Source organism: Mustelus asterias, unplaced genomic scaffold (genome assembly GCF_964213995.1).
Source record: "Mustelus asterias unplaced genomic scaffold, sMusAst1.hap1.1 HAP1_SCAFFOLD_2828, whole genome shotgun sequence".
Classification (NCBI taxonomy): Eukaryota; Metazoa; Chordata; class Chondrichthyes; order Carcharhiniformes; family Triakidae; genus Mustelus; species Mustelus asterias.
In genome coordinates this window covers 293-24,396 of record NW_027592773.1, presented here as the reverse complement: position 1 = coordinate 24,396, position 24,104 = coordinate 293, and the positions used below count along the sequence as shown (strand labels likewise).

Below are 24,104 nucleotides of genomic sequence, written 5' to 3'. Positions count from 1 at the left end.
TCTTCTGGGTAGTTCTGCCAGTTAGCACAGTAATTCCGTGGCGCGGTCTGTGCAGAAGCATTCGAAACATGAAGCCTTTTTCAACTCCTTGAAGAGTGTCAGCAATAGTTTTGCCAGCAGCCCTGCGGCATTCCCGCAGCCCTGCGGCATTCCCGCGGCTGCAGGGTCTGCGCCCACTCAATTCTGCGCCAGCTTTTGCGCATCCAAACTCCTGAGGACAAAGCGAAATGCGGCATTGCAGAACGCGAGTTTAAACTTGAGAGAGAACAGAAGCACTCATCCACCACTTTAAACATTCCTTCACCACCAACACACACATGTACCATCCACAAGATGCACTGCAGCAACTCAACAAGGCTCCTCAGGCTTCCAGACCCGCACCTCTACCATCTAGAAGGACAAGGGCAGCAGATACCTGGGAACACCCCCACCTGCAAGTTCCCCTCCGAGCCACTCACCATCCTGACTCAGAAATATATCGGCCATTCCTTCACTGTCGCTGGGTCAAAATCCTGGAACTCCCTCCCTAACAGCACGGTGGGTGTACCTACACCACATGGACTGACTGATGTCCAATAATCAATCCTGGAGCTCCCTCCCTAACAGCACTGTGGGTGTACCTACACCACATGGACTGACTGATGTCCAATAATCAATCCTGGAGCTCCCTCCCTAACAGCACTGTGGGTGTACCTACACCACATGGACTGACTGATGTCCAATAACAATCCTGGAACTCCCTCACTAACAGCACTGTGGGTGTACCTACACCACATGGACTGACTGATGTCCAATAATCAATCCTGGAGCTCCCTCCCTAACAGCACTGTGGGTGTACCTACACCACATGGACTGACTGATGTCCAATAACAATCCTGGAACTCCCTCCCTAACAGCACTGTGGGTGCACCTACACCACATGGACTGACTGATGTCCAATAACAATCCTGGAACTCCCTCCCTAACAGCACTGTGGGTGCACCTACACCACATGGACTGACTGATGTCCAATAACAATCCTGGAACTCCCTCCCTAACAGCACTGTGGGTGTACCTACACCACATGGACTGACTGATGTCCAATAACAATCCTGGAACTCCCTCCCTAACAGCACTGTGGGTGTACCTACACCACATGGACTGACTGATGTCCAATAACAATCCTGGAACTCCCTCCCTAACAGCACTGTGGGTGTACCTACACCACATGGACTGACTGATGTCCAATAACAATCCTGGAACTCCCTCACTAACAGCACTGTGGGTGTACCTACACCACATGGACTGACTGATGTCCAATAACAATCCTGGAACTCCCTCACTAACAGCACTGTGTGTGTACCTACACCACATGGACTGACTGATGTCCAATAACAATCCTGGAACTCCCTCACTAACAGCACTGTGGGTGTACCTACACCACATGGACTGACTGATGTCCAATAACAATCCTGGATCTCCCTCCCTAACAGCACTGAGGGCGGCACGGTAGCACAGTGGTTAGCACTGCTGCTTCACAGCTCCAGGGACCTGGGTTCGATTCCCGGCTTTGGGTCACTGTCTGTGTGGAGTTTGCACATTCTCCTCGTGTCTGCGTGGGTTTCCTCCGGGTGCCCCGGTTTCCTCCCACAGTCCAAAGATGTGCAGGTTAGGTTGATTGGCCATGCTAAATTGCCCTTAGTGTCCTGAGATGCGTAGGTTAGAGGGATTAGTGGGTAAATATGTAGGGATACGGAGGTAGGGCCTGGGTGGGATTGTGGTCGGTGCAGACTCGATGGGCCGAATGGCCTCTTTCTGTACTGTAGGGATTCTATGATACTGTGGGTGTACCTACACCACATGGCTGCAGCTGTTCGAGAAGGCGACTCACCCACCACCTTCTCAAGGGGGCAATTAGGGATGGGCAATAAATGCTGGCCTCGCCAGCGACACCCAGATGGCATGAATAATGAAGTTTGAAAAAGGAAGCCAGTGTTTATCCAGAACTGGTGCTCTCAGGGAATCGAAATCACAAGACAAAACACGTCAGTGAAGAAAGCTGACAGGGGAGGAATGAAAAAGATGTTCTCAGCATTGATAGCTGTCGAATGAAGCGCATCTCACTGGTGTATTCACGCTGATATCTAATCCAGATTGTGCATTTTCCCAGGCTCTGGCCAATGCTCTGCAAACTCGCAGCTGGGAATACTATCCAACGCATGGTCTGTGCTTTTACTGCCTACAGCCCAACTGACTATCTCCCACCCTCTGTGTAATAGCCTGCTGCCACACATTACCAACAACAGTGGCACGATGGTTAGCACTGCTGCCTCACAGCGCCAGGGTTCGATTCCCGGCTTGGGTCTGTGCAGAGTTTGCACGTTCTCCCCGTGTCTGCGTGGGTTTCCTCCGGGTGCTCCGGTTTCCTCCCACAGTCCGAAAGACGTGCTGGTTAGGGTGGATTGGCCGTGCTAAATTCTCCCTCAGTGTACCCGAACAGGAGTGTGGTGACTAGGGAATTTAACTTCATTGCAGTGTTAATGTAAGCCTACTTGTGACACGAACAAGTAAAGAAAATAAGGGAGGTGCGGTATCGGAGGACTGTCAGTCCACACGCAAGTAGGGGACCAGGACGAACAGAGGGGGGCTGTGAATTGCATCAAACTAGGAAATGACCATGGTGAGTCTTGCTGCTTTTTGACATTTACTGTGAATTGCCTCTCCTTCTCCATCACCTTGATGGAATAGTGTCGCACTGCTCCTGACATCACTGCGCACTGACATTACTGTTACAATTAGGACCCTGCCTGTCCACACTCTTTACAGAGTGACTGAATATTGTTCTTCTGAAACTTAGTTAACATAGAAACATAGAAACTAGAAGCAGGAGGAGGCCATTCGGCTCTTCGATCCTGCTCCGCCATCCATTTTGATTATGGCTGATCATCAAATTCAATATCCCGATCCAGCCTTCCCCCCCCCCATGGAGAATCATGGAATCCCTACAGTGCAGAAGGAGGCTATTCGGCCCATTGAGTCTGCACTGACAACAATCCCACCCATGCCCTATCACCATAACCCCACATATTTACCCCACTAGTCCCCCCGACACTAGGGGCAATTTAGCATGGCCAATCAACCTAACCTACACATCTTTGGACACTAAGGGGCAATTTAGCATGGCCAATCAACCTAACCTGCACATCTTTGGACACTAAGGGGCAATTTAGCATGGCCAATCAACCTAACCTGCACATCTTTGGACACTAAGGGGCAATTTAGCATGGCCAATCAACCTAACCTACACATCTTTGGACACTAAGGGGCAATTTAGCATGGCCAATCTAGCTAACCTGCACATCTTTGGACACTAAGGGGCAATTTAGCATGGCCAATCTAGCTAACCTGCACATCTTTGGAGTGTGGGAAGAAACCAGAACACCTGGAGGAAACCCACGCAGACATGGGGAGAATGTGCAAACTCCAGTCAGCGAGAGTGAAATTGTTGGAGAAGGTTCTTCGGAATAGGATCGATCCGCATTTGGAACTGAATGGTCTTGTGAGTGACAGACAGCATGGTTTTGTACGAGGGAGGTCATGTCTCACTAATTTAATTGAGTGTTTTGAGGAGGTGACAAAAATGAGGGAAGGGCTGTGGATGTTGTCTACATGGACTTTAGTAAGGCATTTGACAAGGTCCCTCATGGCAGGCTGGTGCAAAAGATTAAATCTCACAGCATCAGGGGTGAACTAGCGAGATGGATTCAGAACTGGCTTGACCATAGAAGACAGAGGGTAGCAGTGGAAGGATGTTTTTCTGAATGGAGGTCTGTAACTAGTGGTGTTCCGCAGGGATCAGTGCTGGGACCTCTGCTGTTTGTAATATATATATATATATAAATGATTTGGGAGAAAATGTAGCTGGTTTGATTAATAAGTTTGCGGATGATACTAAGATTGGCGGAGTTGCGGATAGTGATGAAGATTGTCAGAGAATACAGCAGGATAGAGACTAGAAAATTGGGTGGAGAAATAGCAGATGGAATTTAATCCGGACATGTGTGAGGTGATGCATTTTGGTCGATCCAATTCAGGTGGGAGCTATAAAATAAATGGCAGGAGCATCAGGAGCATAGACACACAGAGTGATCTGGGAGTACAGGTCCACAGATCTTTAAAAGTGGCAGCACAGGTGGAAAAGGTGGTGCAGAAACCATACGGCACGCTTGTCTTCATCGGACAGAGCATCGAGTATAAAAGTTAGCAAATTATGTTACAGTTGTATAAAACATTGGTTCGGCCACATTTGGAATACTGTGTCCAATTCTGGTTACCACTACCTGGACAAGGAGGCTTTGGAGAGAGTGCAGAAAAGGTTTACCAGGATGTTGCCTGGTTTGGAGGGTATTAGCTATGAGGTGAGATTGAATAAACTGGGATTATTCTCCCTGGAAAGACGGAGGCTGAGGGGCGACCTAATAGAAGTTTATAAAATTATGAGGGGCATAGATAGGGTGAATGGTTGGGAGCTTTTTCCCAGGGGCAGAAATGACAATTACAAGGGGGCACAAGTTCAAGATAAGAGGGGAAAGGTTCAGTGGAGATGTGCGGGGGAAGCTTTTTACACAGAGGGTGGTGGGGGCCTGGAATGCACTGCCAAGTGAGGTGGTTGAGGCAGATACATTAGTGACATTTAAGACTTATCTGGATAGACACATGAACAGACAGGGAATAGAGGGATAGAAGCGATTGGTCTGGATAGGACAATGTAATCGGTGCAGGCTTGGAGGGCCGAAGGGCCTGTTCCTGTGATGTACTGTTCTTTGTTTTTTTTTACAGACAGTTACCCAAGGCTGGAATTGAACCTGGGTCCCTGGCGCTGTGAGGCAGCCGTGCTAACCACTGTGCCATCTCATGATATCCCTCGATCCCTTTAGCCCCAAGAGCGATATCTAATATCTTCTTGAAATCGCACAACGTTTTGGCCTCAGCTACTTTCTGTGGGAGCGAATTCCACACATTCACCACCCTCTGGGTGAAGAAATTTCTCCTCACCTCAGTTCTAAAAGGTTTACCCCTTATCCTCAAACTATGACCCCCTAGTTCTGGATTCCCCCCAACATTGGGAACATTCTTTCTGAATCTACCCTGTCTAACCCTGTTAGAATTTTATAAGTTTCTATGAGGCCCCCTCTCACTCTTCCATGTGTGTTCAGCACACACACACACAGAGCAATAGTGAGCCCAGCACAGTCTCTCAATGAGAATGGGCTGGACAATGTTTAAGACGTTCCCCTGTTCTATTAGATTTGGAAAAGGTGACAGAATGTGACATTCGCTTGGCAAGTACAGACAGTCAATTACACGCTTTATTCTCTCTATGGGCTGCCATTAGCAGCCTTTCCCCTTGTTTCTGTGGCTATGAGTCATCTTTCATTCCCTCCCCCTGCAGTATAAATATCTCCCACTTTCTCTGCCTCTGAGCTTTGACAAAGGGTCATCTGGACTCGAAACGTCAGCTCTTTTCTCTCCTCACAGATGCTGCCAGACCTGCTGAGATTTTCCAGCATTTTCTCTTTTGGGGCCAATTACACTTGCGCGTTTGCATTGCGCAGTTACAATGCAAGGGTAATCGGTGACAAGAGTATGGTTTAAGTTTAAGTTTATTTATTAGTGTCACAAGTAGGCTTACATTAACACTGCAATGAAGTTACTGTGAAAATCCCGTAGTCGCCACACTCCGGTTCGGGTACACTGAGGGAGAATTTAGCATGGCCAATCCACCCTAACCAGCATGTCTTTCGGAGTGCGGGAGGAAACCGGAGCACCCGGAGGAAACCCACGCAGACACGGGGAGAATGTGCAAACTCTGCACAGACCCAAGCCGGGAATCGAACCCGGGTCCCTGGCGCTGTGAGGCAGCAGCGCTAACCACTGTGCCGCCCAGTGATGAAATACACGGTGAAGGTGCCAGATCTGTGCCCGGACTTCTCCTGCCGTTCACGCCAGCGGCATCCTCCAGTCCCGCCGGTAACGCAGCCCCACCTGTGGGCTTCCCGTCGGCGTGGGGGGTGATGTCAATGGGAATTCCCATCGACAGCGGCGGGACTGGAGAATCCCACACTAGTAAACAAGGCGCCACCTCCCGCCGGCGGGATACACACAGCGGGGAGGCTGGAGAATCTCGCCCCTGATATGTGAGCTGGACTGATGCACAGTTATGAGGTTACAAATGGTCTTCTGTTTTATGCCAGCATTTATTACCCACCCCTCATTGCTCTGAGTGGTTTGCTGGGCCTTTTCAGAGGGCAGTTGAGAGTCAACCACATTGCTGTGGCTCTGGAGTCACATGTAGGCCAGACCAGGTAAGGACGGCAGATTTCCTTCCCTAAAGGGACATCAGTGAACCAGATGGGTTTGTGGTCATTAATACAGTCTTTAATTCCAAAATTTTATCGAATTCAAATTTCATGAGGCGAGTGGACACAGATTCCGTTCACTCGTACTGGGGCACTCACTGTCGACAGGAGGAGTAGCGGCTGTGATTCCAGAGAGTGAGAGGGGACTGTGGGATTTTCTTCCATAGAATCTCACAGGATCTCCACAGTGCAGAAGGAGGCCATTCAGCCCATCAGGTTGGCACCAACTCTCTGAAAGAGCATCTTACCCAGGCCCTATCCGTAACCCCACACATTTACCAGGCTAATCCACATCTTTGGACACTAAGGGACAACTTAGCATGGCCAATCCACCCTAACCTACACATCTTTGGACACTAAGGGACAATTTAGCATGGCCAATCCACCTAACCTACACATCTTTGGACACTAAGGGACAATTTAGCATGGCCAATCCACCCTAACCTACACATCTTTGGACACTAAGGGACAATTTAGCATGGCCAATCCACCCTAACCTACACATCTTTGGACACTAAGGGACAATTTAGCATGGCCAATCCACCTAACCTACACATCTTTGGACACTTAGGGACAATTTAGCATGGCCAATCCACCCTAACCTACACATCTTTGGACACTAAGGGACAATTTAGCATGGCCAATCCACCTAACCTACACATCTTTGGACACTAAGGGACAATTTAGCACGGCCAATCCACCCTAACCTACACATCTTTGGACACTAAGGGACAATTTAGCATGGCCAATCCACCTAACCTACACATCTTTGGACACTTAGGGACAATTTAGCATGGCCAATCCACCCTAACCTACACATCTTTGGACACTAAGGGACAATTTAGCATGGCCAATCCACCTAACCTACACATCTTTGGACACTAAGGGACAATTTAGCACGGCCAATCCACCCTAACCTACACATCTTTGGACACTAAGGGACAATTTAGCACGGCCAATCCACCCTAACCTACACATCTTTGGACACTAAGGGACAATTTAGCACGGCCAATCCACCCTAACCTACACATCTTTGGAGGAAACCGGAGCACCCGGAGGAAACCCACGCAGACACGGGAAGAACGTGCAAACTCCACACAGACAGTGACCCAAGGCTGGAATTGAACCCGGGTCCCTGGCGCTGTGAGGCAGCAGTGCTAACCACCGTGCCACCGTGCCAAACCTCTAGAAAATAAAAATATGCCCGCTCCGCAGCTGGTGCCACCGCTACCTTGCTGTAACTGCGGAAGAGGGTCACAGGAAATCCACTAGAAATGCCTGGCTGCCATTTTTAATCTGAGCCCCACGCGGGTGAAGTCCGATTTCCAATTCCCGTCACTAAAGTTGACTTTCTTCCGTTTCCATAGCGAGTAATTCCCGGAGCAGGTCACTAGTGTATCGCCTGGCGGGGGGTGGTATAGCTTAAGGGGGCGCCACTCCACATCAAGCGTGGCTGACCAGGAGACTCTTCCACTCTTACTGCCAGCCAGTTTGGAAGGATTGTGCAGGTTGACACTCGACCGGTTTGGCCGCATTATGAACGCACCTTCCTTGACCATCAGGTGCTGGGGTGGGACTCGGACCTGGAGCTTCTGCCTCAGTGGCAGGGACGCTAACCCCACTGTGCCACGAGACCTCCTTTACGCAGGTGGACGCCCCAGATGCTATTTTATGAGAATGTTGCCCCATCTGTCTGCTTCAGCGGGCTGTCCCACTGTAACTCCATCGTGTGGCTACCCCGACTTTGAACAAAGACAATACCGATACAGCAAAGACATGCTCCAAATGCAGGAAATCTGGGACCATTTGCAGGGAACAGCCGTTACCACGCATGAAAGAACGGACTTCTGGGGGTGGAATCTTCCCGTCCCACCCGCCACGGGAATCGTAGCAGGCGGGGGGAGGGCAGACCACCACGCAAAGATCTGTTGACCTTGGGTGGGATTTTCCGGTTTTGGGGTGAGCGGGGTGGGAAAATCCCGCCCCATAATATCCACTCAAAGACAAAGAGACCAGAAAGTATTCAGAAAATGCTCTGTGCGCATTGCAAGGAATAAAGAGAGATCTCTGCACAGCATTTCAACTCAGCCTGGTTAATGCGTTCAAATTCCTGTTCGCCTTACCCGAGTTTTGGACTGTCTTTGGCAAGGTTGAACACTTGTCTTGGGTTCAGAAGGTACTGGAACTTTCTTAAGACCCTGTAAGCATACAATGAGAGATTCTTAGCATCCTGCAGCCACCACGTTGTAGAATCATAGAATGGAGTCGTTACAGCATAGAAGGAGGCCATTCGGTCCATTGTGTCCACCCCAGCTCTCTGAAGATGCAATTCATCCAGTGCCACTCGCCTCCCTGCAGCCATGATGTGGAGATGCCGGCGTTGGACTGGGGTAAGCACAGTGAGAAGTCTCACAACACCAGGTTAATGTCCAACAGGTTTATCTGGAATCACGTGCTTTCGGAGCACTGCTGCCTCATCTGGATGAAGGAGCGGCGCTCCGAAAGCTCGTGATTCCAAATAAACCTGCTGGACTTTAACCTGGTGTTGTGAGACTTCTTACTTCTCCCTGTAGCCCTGCACATTCCTCTTTCTTGGGCGATATCAAATTAGTCACAGAGTGCAGCATACAAAGTGGCCCTTTGGCCCATCATGTCATCAAGCACCTATCTATTCTCATCCTATTTTCCAACACTTGGTCCACATGGTTGCATGCTACGGCATTTCCAAGTGCTCATCTAAATACTTCTTAAATATTATGAGGGATTCTGTCTCCGCCACCCTTTCAGGCAGTGAGTTCCAGACTCCCACCACCCTCTGGGTGGAGAAGACTTTGCTCACATCTCCTCTAAACCCCCAGCCCCCTTAACTTAAATCTATGCCCCCCCGTGGTTACTGAACCCTCGACTACTCACTTCCCCGCCCCCACTCCCCATCAGAATCGCAAGGTCACAACTCGAGCAACCTCTTACCTTTCGCCCTGCTTTCCGCCACTCTTTGGGTTGACAAACACCAACAGTGGGTGAGTCTGAGGAACCGGGATAATCTGTCAGTGAGGATACAAAGGGCGATAATCAAAAAGGGGAACTCTTCGACTCCGTTCTGATCCGCTCCCAGCGAACACAAGGTTTCGACATGCAAACACCCTTCAACAGAACTTGGTAAGCTCTCCCGAATCACTGTGCCAAGCCTGGCATCCAGTCACGCAAGGAGATGTCAAGTCAGGTGACCAAAGGGTAGGCGAGGTCAGTTCTAAGGAGCGTTTAAAATGAGGAAAGTGAGGGAGAGGGACGGAGGGGTTGAGGGAGCTGAAGGCACGGCTGCCAATGGTTTTCTTGTTATTCAGTCATGGGATGCGGGCATCGCTGGCTGCAACAACATTTATTTCCCGTCCCAAACTGCTCTCCATTCTTCTTTATTCATTGGGGTACATGGGCATCGCTGGCTGGGCCAGTATTTATTGCCCATCCCTAGTTGCCCTTGAACTGAGTGTCTCGCTGGGCCATTTCAGAGGGCAGTTAAGAGTCAACCCCACATTGCTGGGGCTCTGGAGTCACATGTAGGCCAGACCGGGTAAGGACGGCAGATTTCCTTCCCCAAAGGGACATTAACCCGGTCTGGCCTACATGTGACTCCAGAGCCACAGCAATGTGGGGTTGACTCTTAACTGCCCTCTGAAATGGCCGAACCAGACACTCAGTTAGAAACATAGAAACATAGAAACCCTACAGTGCAGAAGGAGGCCATTCGGCCCATCGAGTCTGTACTGACCACAATCCCACCCAGGCCCTACCCCCACATATTTACCCACGAATCCCTCTAACCTACGCATCCCAGGACACTAAGGGGCAATTTTAGCATGGCCAATCAACCTAACCCGCACATCTTTGGACTGTGGGAGGAAACCGGAGCACCCGGAGGAAACCCACGCAGACACGAGGAGAATGTGCAAACTCCACACAGACAGTGACCCGAGCCGGGAATCGAACCCGGGACCCTGGAGCTGTGAAGGTTCAAGGGTAATGAGGGACGAGGGGGCCAACCAGTGACACCCATCTCGCATCAATGAATCAAATAAAAATGAGGAAATGAAATTTTTGATGAGATAATTTTCTTTAATATCACTGATTGCCTCTGGCAAATCAGCCACACCTGCTGCGGATGAATGGGACCTTTACACTTGTTTTTCGTTGGGGGAAGGGAGAGTCACTTCCACTCCAAAATCGACTCTGTAATCGTCATTTTGGCACGAACCTCTCGGCCCGAACGGTGTATGGGATGGAAATCTGCTGTCCTTACCCGGTCTGGCCTACCTGTGAATCCAGACCTACAGCAATCTGGTTGTCTCTCAAGTGCCCTCTGAGCAAACCACTCGGTTCAATGGCAAAGAAGGATGGGCAATGAATGACACCAGCTTAGAAACACATCAATGGAGTATGAATGCACCAATCTCCCATTCCCTCATCAATTCAGAGAGAGAGGAGCACCTCTACCATTACTGACAACCTGTGTAGTGTGGAGGTGCCATGCTAAATTGTCCCTTAGTGTCCAAAGATGTGCAGGTTAGGTGGATTGGCCATGCTAAATTGCCCCTTAGTGTCCAAAGATGTGTAGGTTAGGTGGATTGGCCATGCTAAATTGTCCCTTATTTGTCCAAAGATGTGCGGGATAGGTGGATTGGCCATGCTAAATTGCCCCTTAGTGTCCAACGATGTGTAGGTTAGGTGGATTGACCATGCTAAATTGTCCCTTATTTGTCCAAAGATGTGCGGGTTAGGTGGATTGGCCATGCTAAATTATCCCTTAGTGTCCAAAGATGTGCAGGTTAGGTGGATTGGCCATGCTAAATTGTCCCTTCGTGTCCAAAGGTATGTGGGTTAGGTGGATTGGCCATGCTAAATTGTCCCTTAGTGTCTAAAGATGTGTAGGTTAGGTGGATTGGCCATGCTAAATTGTCCCTTAGTGTCCAAAGATGTGTGGGTTAGGTGGATTGGCCATGCTAAATTGTCCCTTAGTGTCCAAAGGTGTGTGGGTTAGGTGGATTGGCCATGCTAAATTGTCCCTTAGTGTCCAAAGGTGTGTAGGTTAGGGTGGATTGGCCATGCTAAATTGCCCCTTAGTGTCCAAAGATGTGTGGGTTAGGTGGATTGGCCATGCTAAGTTGCCCCTTAGTGTCCAAAGATGTGTGGGTTAGGTGGATTGGCCATGCTAAATTGCCCCTTAGTGTCCAAAGATGTGTGGGTTAGGTGGATTGGCTATGCTAAATTGTCCCTTAGTGTCCAAAGGTGTGTATGTTAGGGTGGATTGGCCATGCTAAATTGCCCCTTGGTGTCCAAAGATGTGTGGGTTAGGTGGATTGGCCATGCTAAGTTGCCCCTTAGTGTCCAAAGATGTGTGGGTTAGGTGGATTGGCCATGCTAAATTGCCCCTTAGTGTCCAAAGATGTGTAGTTTAGGTGGATTGGCCATGCTAAATTGTCCCTTAGTGTCCAAAGATGTGTGGGTTAGGTGGATTGGCCATGCTAAATTGTCCCTTAGTGTCCAAAGATGTGCGGGTTAGGTGGATTGGCCATGCTAAATTGTCCCTTAGTGTCCAAAGATGTGCAGGTTAGGTGGATTGGCCATGCTAAATTGTCCCTTAGTGTCCAAAGATGTGCGGGTTAGGTGGATTGGCCATGCTAAATTGTCCCTTAGTGTCCAAAGATGTGCGGGTTACGTGGATTGGCCATGCTAAATTGTCCCTTAGTGTCCAAAGATGTGTAGGTTAGGTGGATTGGCCATGCTAAATTGTCCCTTAGTGTCCAAAGATGTGTAGGTTAGGTGGATTGGCCATGCTAAATTGTCCCTTAGTGTCCAAAGATGTGTAGGTTAGGTGGATTGGCCGTGCTAAATTGTCCCTTAGTGTCCAAAGATGTGTGGGTTAGGTGGATTGGCCGTGCTAAATTGTCCCTTAGTGTCCAAAGATGTGTGGTTTAGGTGGATTGGCCATGCTAAATTGCCCCTTAGTGCCCAAAGATGTGTGGGTTAGGTGGATTGGCCATGCTAAATTGCCCCTTAGTGTCTAAAGATGTGTAGGTTAGGTGGATTGGCTGTGCTAATGTGTGGGTTTTTGGGCAAAGGGACGGGAAGGGCCTCTGTTGGATGCTCTTTCGGACAGTGCTTGCAGGTTCAATGGGCCGAAAGGCCTCTTTCTGCACGGTTGGGATTCTATGGATTCTGTGGTGAGGAAGCAAAGGCCCGGTGAGTGTGAAGAGTCGGTGTACCCGGGAGAACTCCCTGCTGGCGAGGGTGTCAGCGAGGGACGTACCTGGAGAATCTTGCCATCCACAGTGGTGACTGGCTGCTCTGCATCCAGTGACGAGCCATCGTCTTCTTTCTTTTTCAAGCTGTTTTGTCTGTCCTGTAAGGGTAAGAGAAAGGCTGGCGTGTGAGGCAAGGTTTCATTCTGATGGCAAAATGGACACCGAGACAAAAAAGGGGCAAATGATTGAAATCTCGATCAAAGAGGTACGTTTTACAGAGGGTCTCAGAGGAAGGCGGCACGGTAGCACAGTGGTTAGCACTGCTGCTTCACAGCTCCAGGGTCCCGGGTTCGATTCCCGGCTCGGGTCGCTGTCTGTGTGGAGTTTGCACATTTTCCTCGTGTCTGCGTGGGTTTCCTCCGGGTGCTCCAGTTTCCTTCCGCAGTCCAAAGATGTGTGGGTTAGGTTGATTGGCCAGGTTAAAAATTGCCCCTTAGAATCCTAAAATGTGTAGGTTAGAGGGATTAGCGGGTAAATATGTGGAGGTAGGGCCTGGGTGGGATTGTGGTCAGTGCAGACTCGATGGGCCGAATGGCCTCCTTCTGCACTGTAGGGTTTCTATGATTCTAGGAGAGAGAGGCCGTGAGGTTTTCGAGCGGGAATTGTCGAGTTTAGGGGCTAAACTGGAGATGTGGCTGGCAGCGAGCAACATTGTGGGCGGCACGGTGGCACAGTGGTTGGCATTGATGCCTCACAGCGCCAGGGACCTGGGTTCCATTCTGGCCTCGGCTCACTGTCTCTGTGGCGTCTGCACGTTCTCCCCGTGTCTGCGTGGGTTTCCTCCGGGTGCTCCGGTTTCCTCCCACACTCCAAAGATGTGCAGGTTAGGGTGGATTGGCCATGCTAAATTGTCCCTTAGTGTCCAAAGATGTGCAGGTTAGGGTGGATTGGCCATGCTAAATTGCCCCTTAGTGTCCAAAGATGTGTAGGTTATTAATCTTGGAGCTTGGCACTGGAAACAAGGACTGGAAAGGTCATTGAAGAGACCCATGTTAAGCCCAGGCCAGAAACTGCAAGGTATTTCTGACGTTAGCCTGGACCTTAAGTTTCATATTTGGTTTTGGCATCAGGGTGAGCAGAAGGTGTTTCACTCCGGGTATGATTCAAGTGACCCACGAGGAGGATTTTACCAAACAAAGTGTATTTAAGAACACAGTTAGAAATATAGAAACACGCATGGCACAACGGCATGGTGGCATAGCAGTTAGTTCTGCTGCCTCACAGCGCCTTGGGACCCGGGTTCAACTCCTGGCTTGGGTCACTGTGTGCATGGAGTCTGCACGTTCTCCCATGTCTGCGTGGGTTTCCTCCGGGTGCTCCGGTTTCCTCCCACAGTCCAAAGGTGTGTGGGTCAGTTTGATTGGCCATGCTAAATTGCCCCTTAGTGTCAGGGGGATTATCAGGGTGAATACATGGAGCTAAGGGGATCAGGGCTGGGTGGGATTGTGGTCGGTGCAGGCTCGATGGGCTGAATGGCCTCCATCTGGGTAGATTTGATGGGCTGAATGGCCTCCATCAAGGTAGATAAATCCCCGGGACCTGATGAAGTGTATCCCAGGACGTTGTGGGAGGCCAGGGAGGAAATTGCAAGTCCCCGAGCCGTGATATTTGAATCATCGATAGTCACGGGTGAGGTGCCTGAAGATTGGAGAGTGGCAAATGTTGTGCCTTTGTTTAAAAAGGGCTGCAGGGAAAAGCCTGGGAACTACAGGCCAGTGAGTCTCATCTGTGGTGGGTAAGCTGTTGGAAGGTATTTTGAGAGACAGGATCTACAGGCATTTAGAGACGCAAGGACTGATTAGGGACAGTCAGCATGGCTTTGTGAGTGGAAAATCAGGTCTCATAAATTTGAGTTTTTTGAAGGGGTAACCAAGAAGGTAGATGAGGGCAGTGCAGTTGATGTTGTCTACATGGACTTTAGCAAGGCCTTTGACAAGGTACCCGCATGGTAGGTTGTTGCATAAGGTTAAACCTCACAGGATCCAGGGTGAGGTATCTAAATGGATACAAAATTGGCTTCTTGACAGAAGTCAGAGGGTGGTTGCAGAGGGTTGTTTTTCAAACTGGAGGCCTGTGACCAGCGGTGTGCCTCAGGGATCAGTGCTGGGCCCACTGTTATTTGTCATTTATATTAATGATTTGGATGAGAATATAGGAGGCATGGTTAGTAATTTTGCGGATGACACCAAGATTGGTGGCATAATGGACAGTGAAGAAAGTTATCTCCAATTGCAACGGGATCTTGATCAATTGGGCCAATGGGCTGACGAATGGCAGGTGGAGTTTAATTTAGACAAATGCGAGGTGATGCATTTTGGTAGATTGAACCAGGGCAGGACTTGCTCAGTTAATGGTAGGGCGTTGGGGAGAGTTACAGAACAAAGAGATCTAGGGGTACACGTTCATAGCTCCTTCAAAGTGGAGTCACAGGTGGACAGAGTGGTGAAGAAGGCATTGGGCATGCTTGGTTTCATCGGTCAGAACATTGAATACAGGAGTTGGGACGTCTTGTTGAAGTTGTACAAGACATTGGTAAGGCCACACTTGGAATACTGTGTACAGTCCTGGTCACCCTATTATAGAAAGGATATTATTAAACTAGAAAGAGTGCAGAAAAGATTTACTAGGATGCTACCAGGACTTGATGGATTGAGTTATAAGGAGAGGCTGGATAGACTGGGACTTTTTTCTCTGGAGCGTAGGAGGCTGAGGGGTGATCTTATAGAGGTCTATAAAATAATGAGGGGCACAGATCAGCTAGATAGTCAATATCTTTTCCCAAAGGTAGGGGAATCTAAAACTAGAAGGCATAGGTTTAAGGTGAGAGGGGAGAGATACAAAAGGGTCCAGAGGGGCATTTTTTTCACACAGAGGGTGGTGAGTGTCTGGACCAAGCTGCCAGAGGTAGTAGTAGAGGCGGGTACAATTTTGTCTTTTAAAAAGCGTTTAGACAGTTACATGGGTGCGATGGGTATAGAGGGATATGGGCCAAATGCAGGCAATTGGGACTAGCTTCGAGGTTAAAAAAAGGGGCGGCATGGACAAGTTGGGCCGAAGGGCCTGTTTCCATGCTGTAAACCTCTGTGACTCTATCTCAACTGTAGAATTCTATGGAGTCATAGAAACTAGAAGCAGGAGGAGGCCATTCGGCCCTTTGAGCCTGCTCTACCATTCATTCTGGTCACGGCTGATCATCAAATTCTATATCCTGATCCCCCCCTTCCCCATTATAGTGGTTGTTTTTTTTTTGTTTGTAATTGATAAAAGTTCTTGCTAATTTTCTTTCTATACATGTTAACTATATTCTTAAATAAACTTTGCTTGATAAAAGCACCCTCGTGGGTCACTTGAATCATACCTGAAGTGGAACATCTCCTGCTTATCCTAGCCAAATCCAAGGTGCAAAACCTATGATCCAGGCAGGCTCCATAAAACACTTGGGAGTTTCGAACCTGAACCATAACAAAGGGGAACCTGTAGATGTGGTGGATTTCCAAAAAGCATTTGCTAAGTTGCCACATCAAAGGTTACTACACAAGGACATGGTGGAGGGAGTAAGATATTAGCCTGATTAGATAAAGGATTGGTTAGCTAACAGGAAACGGAGAGCAGGAATAAATGGGTCATTTTTGGGTTGGAGAGATGGTTGGCTAGAATGCCACAGGGATCAAGGATGACCCTTCATCAGAATCGATCCAGCCTCGAAACGTTGACTCTATTCTCTCTCCACAGATGCTGGCAGACCAGCTGAGATTTTCCACCATTCTTCTGTTTTTGTTTCAGAGTCCAGCGTCTGCAGGATTTTGCCTTTATATAGGTCAGAAAGTAAGTTGTCAAGAGGAATTCGAGAGGGATATAGACAGGTTTAATGTGCGTAATTTGAGCTTCCAGTATTGCTTCATTATTTTGCATCATTCATGTCTCTGAAACCTGTCAAGGGGGTGGAGATTATGGCTGAAAATTCACCCTTCTGACCCGCCGCAGGAACCCCAGAGAGTGACACAGAAAATTCGACAGCATTCAAAGGTCCATTGAGTGCGGGCGGGAATTTCTGGCCTTGGGGCATGCCCAAGGCTGAAGAATCCCGACATTATCAAACCAGGCAGGACACCCTTTATACCTGGGTCACCTACTCAATACTCCAGTGACTGCAGCAACCAGGACCCCAAAGTCAACAATAAAGTCAAATGTCACAAACAGGAGGTGAATATTTACCAGAACGACAGGATATATGGCAGAGGGAGGTAGCACGTGGTCCTTCAACTGTCCACAATCGCATTCATCCTTGTCCTTAGAGACACAATCATTGTGAAGCTGTCAACACAAGAGGAAGGTTGTCACTGAGCTGTCCAGAGTATTCAGTGTCATCCCTTGAAGTTACCTCCTCAATGAGTTGGAGGATAATCAATAACGCTGCCCTCTCACAGTGGTTAGCACTGCTGCCTCACAGCGCCAGGGACCCGGGTTCAATACCCGGCTTGGGTCACTGTCTGTGTGGAGTTTGTACGTTCTCCCCATGTCCGTGTGGGTTTCCTCCGGGTGCTCCGGTTTCCTCCCACACTCCAAAGATGTGTAGGTTAGGTGGATTGGCCATGCTAAATTGTCCCTTAGTGTCCAAAGATGTGTAGGTTAGGTGGATTGGCCATGCTAAATTGCCCCTTAGTGTCCAAAGATGTGCTGGTTAGGTGGATTGGCCATGCTAAATTCTCCCTCAGTGTATCCGAACAGGATCGTGGCGACTCAGGGATTTTCACAGTAACTTCATTGTGGTGTTAATGAACGACTACTTGTGATGCTAATAAAATAAATTTAAAATTTATGTGACTTAAGTAATTATAGTTAGAAGTTCCCGATAGCACCAACGATTCCTGTTATCACAAAAACAGCTTGAATTGAGAAGGGTGTTACTGAAGCAACAGAGCTATTAAGACTGATTGAGCGAAGTGGAGAGACTTACAGTGTTGTGACACCAGACACAGTGCAGACCCGTCAGCCGTTGAAAGCTCTTGATTGTTTTTTGGCAATGGCCACAGGTGATATTGCAGTTTCCTTCCACCCACAAGTGTTTCATGATCTGAAGCAAAAATTTGGAGAGGTTGGAATGTGGTTGTTGTACACATATACCTCACTTTGCTCTTGCCAACCCTGGAGAGCCAAGGGTCGCATTAGCTCAGTTGGCTGGAGGGCTGGTTTGCAAACTCCTGTATTCAATGTTCTGCCCGATGAAACCAAGCATGCCGAATGCCTTCTTCACCACTCTGTCCACCTGTGACTCCACTTTCAAGGAGCTATGAACATGTACCCCTAGATCTCTTTGTTCTGTAACTCTCCCCAACGCCCTACCATTAACCGAGTAAGTCCTGCCCTGGGTTCAATCTACCAAAATGCATCACCTCGCATTTGTCTAAATTAAACTCCATCTGCCATTCGTCAGCCCACTGGCCCAATTGATCAAGATCCCGTTGCAATCCGAGATAACCTACTTCACTGTCCACTATGCCACCAATCTTGGTGTCATCTGCAAACTTACTAACCATGCCTCCTATATTCTCATCCAAATCATTAATATAAATGACAAATAACAGTGGACCCAGCACTGATCCCTGAGGCACACCGCTGGTCACAGGCCTCCAGTTTGAAAAACAACTCTCTACAACCACCCTCTGGCTTGTCAAGAAGCCAATTTTGTATCCATTTAGATACCTCACCCTGGATCCCGTGAGATTTAACCTTATGCAACAACCTACCATGCGGTACCTTGTCAAAGGCCTTGCTGAAGTCCATGTAGACAACATCAACCGCACTGCCCTCATCTACCTTCTTGGTTACCCCTTCAAAAAACTCAGTCAAATTTGTGAGACATGATTTTCCACTCACAAAGCCATGCTGACTGTCCCTAATCAGTCCTTGCGTCTCTGAATGCCTGTAGATCCTGTCTCTCAAACTACCTTCCAACAATTTACCCACCACAGATGAGACTCACTGGCCTGTAGTTCCCAGGCTTTTCCCTGCAGCTCTTTTTAAACAAAGGCACAACATTTGCCACCCTCCAATCTTCAGACACCTCACCCGTGACTATCGATGATTCAAATATCTCTGCCAGGGGACCTGCAATTTCCTCCCTAGCCTCCCACAATGTCCTGGGATACACTTCATCAGGTCATAGAACATAGACATAGAACATAGAACAGTACAGCACAGTACAGGCCCTTCGGCCCACGATGTTGTGCCGAACCTTTTCCGAATCCAAGATCAAGCTATCCCACTCCCTATCATTCTAGTGTGCTCCATGTGCCTATCCAATAACCGCTTGAAAGTTCCAAAAGTGTCCGACTCCACTATCACAGCAGGCAGTCCATTCCACACCCCAACCACTCTCTGAGTAAAGAACCTACCTCGGACATCCCTCCTATATCTCTCACCATGAACCCTATAGTTATGCCCCCTAGTAACAGTTACATCCACCCGAGGAAATAGTCTCTGAACGTCCACCCTATCTATCCCCCTCATCATCTTATAAACCTCTATTAAGTCGCCTCGCAACGTCCTCTGCTCTGAAGAGAAAAGCCCTAGCTCCCTCAACCTTTCGTCATAAGACCTACCCTCCAAACCAGGCAGCATCCTGGTAAATCTCCTCTGCACTCTTTCCAGCGCTTCCACATCCTTCTTATAGTGAGGTGACCAGAACTGCACACAATATTCCAAATGTGGTCCCACCAAGGTCCTGTACAGTTGCAGCATAACCCCACGGCTCTTAAACTCCAACCCCCTGTTAATAAAAGCTAACACACTATAGACCTTCTTCACAGCTCTATCCACTTGAGTGGCAACCTTTAGAGATCTGTGGATATGAACCCCAAGATCTCTCTGTTCCTCCACATTCCTCAGAACCCTACCTTTGATCCTGTAATCCATATTTAAATTTGTCCTACCAAAATGAATCACCTCACACTGATCAGAGTTAAACTCCATCTGCCATTTTTCAGCCCAGCTTTGCATCCTATCAATGTCTCTTTGCAGCCTACAACAGCCCTCCACCTCATCCACTACTCCACCAATCTTGGTGTCATCCGCAAATTTACTGACCCATCCTTCAGCCCCCTCCTCCAAGTCATTTATAAAACTCACAAATAGCAGAGGACCCGGGGATTTATCTACCTTGATACGCTTTAAGACTTCCTCCTTCTCTGTAATATGTACACTCCTCTGGACATCACTATTTATTTCCCCAAGTTCCCTAACATCCATGCTTTTCTCAACAGTAAATACCGATGAGAAATATTCATTTAGGATCTCACCCAGTGCCTGGGTAAGACATTCTTTCAGAGAGTAGGTGCAGATTCGATGGGCCAAATGGTCCCCTCCTACGCTGTAGGGATCTTCGGGTTAAATCACCACCAGTCGGCGCCTGGGATGACAGCGACTTTTTAATTTTCGGATCCTGTATTGGGCCTTTATTGCAAGGGGAATGGAGTATAAATGTAGGGAAGTCTTGCTACAAGTGTACAGGGCAGAGGTGAGACTGCACCTGGAGTACTGTACACAGTTTTGGTCTCCATACTTGAGTCGGGATAAACTGGAGCTGTTGAGAGAGGATTCACCAGGCTGATTCCTGGGATGAAAGGATTGTCTTGTGAGGAAAGGTTGAACAGGTTGGGCCGATAGCCACTGCAGTTTAGAAGAATGAGAGGTGATTTTTTGAAACATATCAGATTCTGAGGGGGCTTGACAAGGTGGATATTGAGAGAATGCTCCCCCCTCACGGGGGAATCTAGAACAAAGGGGGGGGGGCACAGTTTAAAAATAAGAGGTCTCCCACTTGGAATGGAGATGGGGAGGCATTTCTTCTCTGAGGGAGGTTAGAGTTTGAAATTCTCTCCCTCAGAGAGCTGTAGGGGCCGGATCATTGAATATATTCAACGCTGATGTTTGACTAACAAGGGAGTCGAGGGTTATGGGAGACAAACAGTGTGGCACAGTGGTTAGCACTGCTGCCTCACAGCACCAGGGACCCGGGTTTGATTCCCGGCTTGGGTCACTGTCTGTGTGGAGTTTGCACATTCTCCCCGTGTCTGCGTGGGTTTCCTCCGGGTGCTCCGGTTTCCTCCCACACTCCAAAGATGTGCAGGTTAGGTGGATTGGTCATGCGAAGTTGCCCCTTAGTGTCCAAAGATGTGTAGGTTGGGTGGATTGGCCATGCTAAATTGCCCCTTAGTGTCCAAAGATGTGTAGGTTAGGTGGATTGGCCATGCTAAATTGCCCGAGTGTCCAAAGATGTGTAGGTTAGGTGGATTGGCCATGCTAAATTGTCCCTTAGTGTCCAAAGATGTGCAGGTTAGGTGGATTGGCTATGCTAAATTGCCCCTTAGTGTCCAAAGATGTGCAGGTTAGGTGGATTGGCCGTGCTAAATTGCCCCTTAGTGTCCAAAGATGTGCAGGTTAGGTGGATTGGCCATGCTAAACTGCCCCTTAGTGTTCAAAGATGTGCAGGTTAGGTGGATTGGCCATGCTAAACTGCCCCTTAGTGTCCAAAGATGTGCAGGTTAGGTGGATTGGCTATGCTAAATTGCCCCTTAGTGTCCAAAGACGTGGCCATGGTAACTGTGTGGGGTGACGGGGATAGGGCGCAGTGAGGTCCTGGGAAGATACTCTGTCAGCGAGTCAGTGGTCACTCGATGGGCCAAATGGCCTCCTTCTGGACTGTCGGGATTCGATGATGGGATTTGATGAAAGTCGAGTCACGGACACAACCGTGACAACCGGATCAGCCATGATCCTATTGGATGGCGGAGCAGGCTCGAGGGGCTGAATGGCCTACTCCTGCTCCCATTCCTGATGGTGGGACGTTGCTACCTCAGGGTGTGGTTTGATTGCCTGGGCTGTAAAGTGAGAGAGCAGCTGGCCAGTTCCACAGAAGCAAGGTGAGGATGAAATGAAACAATGAGAAGAGTGAAGATCACAACACAAACACAGAAAGACTTACATTTGTGTCCTTGATGGACTTGGCATACGTCCGGATGCAGGAGGAGGGAGCCTTCGAGGCACAACGTTCATGGACAGTGTACTTACAAACTGCAAAAAGAACAAAGCATTCAGCTATTGCAGTCAGTGTGGAGCGGAGTCACTGAGAGAGAGGAAAGAGACTGAACCCCCAGCACACACAACACACTGTACAGCCCGGGTATGTGTGTGTGAGAGAGTGTGTGTGAGAGAGTGTGTGTGTCTGAGAGAGAGTGTGTGTGTGAGAGTGTGTGTCAGAGAGAGAGTGTGTGTGAGTGTGTGTGTGTGTGTGACAGTGGGTGGGGTTTAACAACCTCGCTCAATGAGAGATCGTAAAATTCCATCTGCGATCAACTAGCCTTACCATTGTCAATCCACCGTCTGCTGCAATTCGCATGGTGGGCGGGCTGGGAGAATCCTCGCCAGTGTGTGTCTCTGCACAGGTTAGGTGGATTAGCCATGCTAAATTGTCCCTTAGTGTCCAAAGATGTGTAGGTTAGGTGGATTGGTCATGCTAAATTGTCCCTTAGTGCCCAAAGATGTGCAGGTTAGGTGGATTGGCCATGCTAAATTGCCCCTTAGTGTCCAAAGATGTGTAGGTTAGGTGGATTGGCCATGCTAAATTGCCCCTTGGTGTCCAAAGATGTGTAGTTTAGGTGGATTGGCCATGCTAAATTGCTCCTTAGTGTCCAAAGATGTGTAGTTTAGGTGGATTGGCCATGCTAAATTGCTCCTTAGTGTCCAAAGAGGTGTAGTTTAGGTGGATTGGCCATGCTAAATTGTCCCTTAGTGCCCAAAGATGTGCAGGTTAGGTGGATTGGCCATGCTAAATTGCCCCTGAGTGTCCAAAGATGTGTAGGTTAGGTGGATTGGCCATGCTAAATTGTCCCTTAGTGCCCAAAGATGTGCAGGTTAGGTGGATTGGCCATGCTAAATTGCCCCTTAGTGTCCAAAGATGTGTAGGTTAGGTGGATTGGCCGTGCTAAATTGCCCCTTAGTGTCCAAAGATGTGTAGGTCAGGTGGATTGGCCATGCTAAATTGCCCCTTAGTGTCCAAAGATGTGTAGTTTAGGTGGATTGGCCATGCTAGATTGCCCCTTAGTGCCCAATGATGTGTAGTTTAGGTGGATTGGCCATGCTAAATTGCCCCTTAGTGTCCAAAGATGTGTAGGTCAGGTGGATTGGTCATGCTAAATTTTCCCTTAGTGTCCAAAGATGTGTAGTTTAGGTGGATTGGCCATGCTAAATTGTCCCTTAGTGTCCAAAGATGTGCAGGTTAGGTGGATTGGCCATGCTAAATTGCCCCTTAGTGTCTAAAGATGTGTAGGTTAGGTGGATTGGCCATGCTAAATTGCCCCTTAGTGTCCAAAGATGTGTAGGTTAGGTGGATTGGCCATGCTAAATTGACCCTTAGTGTCCAAAGATGTGCAGGTTAGGTGGATTGGCCATGCTAAATTGCCCCTTAGTGTCCAAAGATGTGCAGGTTAGGTGGATTGGCCATGCTAAATTGTCCCCAGTGTCCAAAGATGTGTAGGTCAGGTGGATTGGCCATGCTAAATTGTCCCTTAGTGTCCAAAGATGTGTAGGTGAGGTGGATTGGCCATGCTAAATTGTCCCCAGTGTCCAAAGATGTGTAGGTCAGGTGGATTGGCAATGCTAAATGCACGGCATTATGGGGATTGGCTGGAGGGGAGGGCTTGGTCAAGATGCTCTCTGGGAGAGTTGATGCAGACCTGATGGGCCGAATGGCCTCCTTCTGCACTGTTGGGATTCTGATGGTTCCAGAGCATCTTGATTCCAGTTTGAAGTCTCGCTCAGAGTGGTGGATTCTGTTCCAACCGGACTCATGATCTGGGCTGAGGAACAGAGTCTCTGAACCTTCTGCAGCGGAACAACATGTGCCGGGAGGGTGAGCAGAGAACGGGCTGACAAATAGAGAGAGATTGCAACCAAGTGTCTCGCTGGAAGGGAAGGATTCAAAGGGCTGCAGAGATAATCCAGAGCAAAGCACTTACAAGTACAACATAGTCCTTGCTTCCTGATTCCCAGCAACATGTTCTGACACATGTTACAATACACCGGTCGATTAAAGTGCTTCAGTCGCCAGATGTGTTGCCCATCATCCTTCAAACTCTGCAGAGAAAAGAGAAAAACTAAGATACTGCACCATGTGACTGAATCTGAAAAGTCACTCACAGCGAAAGCGATAGATTCTGCTGCACAGCGCTGCACGTGGGTGTTGAGGGAGAGAGAGAATGTATATGCATGTGTGTGTTTAAGAGAGAGAGGGGGCGCGGGGGAGAGTGGGCGCGGGGGAGAGGGGGCGCGGGGGAGAGGGGGAGAGGGGGCGCGGGGGAGAGGGGGCGCGGGGGAGAGGGGGCGCGGGGGAGAGGGGGCGCGGGGGCGG

The 24,104-nt window shown here is 48.9% G+C and overlaps 1 protein-coding gene across 1 annotated transcript in view; it reads right to left on the bottom strand.

The window, feature by feature from the left end:
- Nucleotides 1-23,830, bottom strand: part of LOC144490060 (diacylglycerol kinase beta-like) — a gene marked incomplete at both ends in the record, with an annotated part of 41,052 nt that extends 17,222 nt beyond the window's left edge. The window contains 7 exons of the mRNA XM_078207871.1: nt 8,522-8,596; nt 9,369-9,442; nt 12,703-12,795; nt 16,913-17,011; nt 17,655-17,771; nt 21,681-21,769; nt 23,713-23,830. Coding sequence (XP_078063997.1) covers nt 8,522-8,596; nt 9,369-9,442; nt 12,703-12,795; nt 16,913-17,011; nt 17,655-17,771; nt 21,681-21,769; nt 23,713-23,830 — 665 coding nt within the window. The remainder of the gene's footprint in view (nt 1-8,521; nt 8,597-9,368; nt 9,443-12,702; nt 12,796-16,912; nt 17,012-17,654; nt 17,772-21,680; nt 21,770-23,712) is intronic.
- Nucleotides 23,831-24,104: the final 274 nt, after the last annotated feature.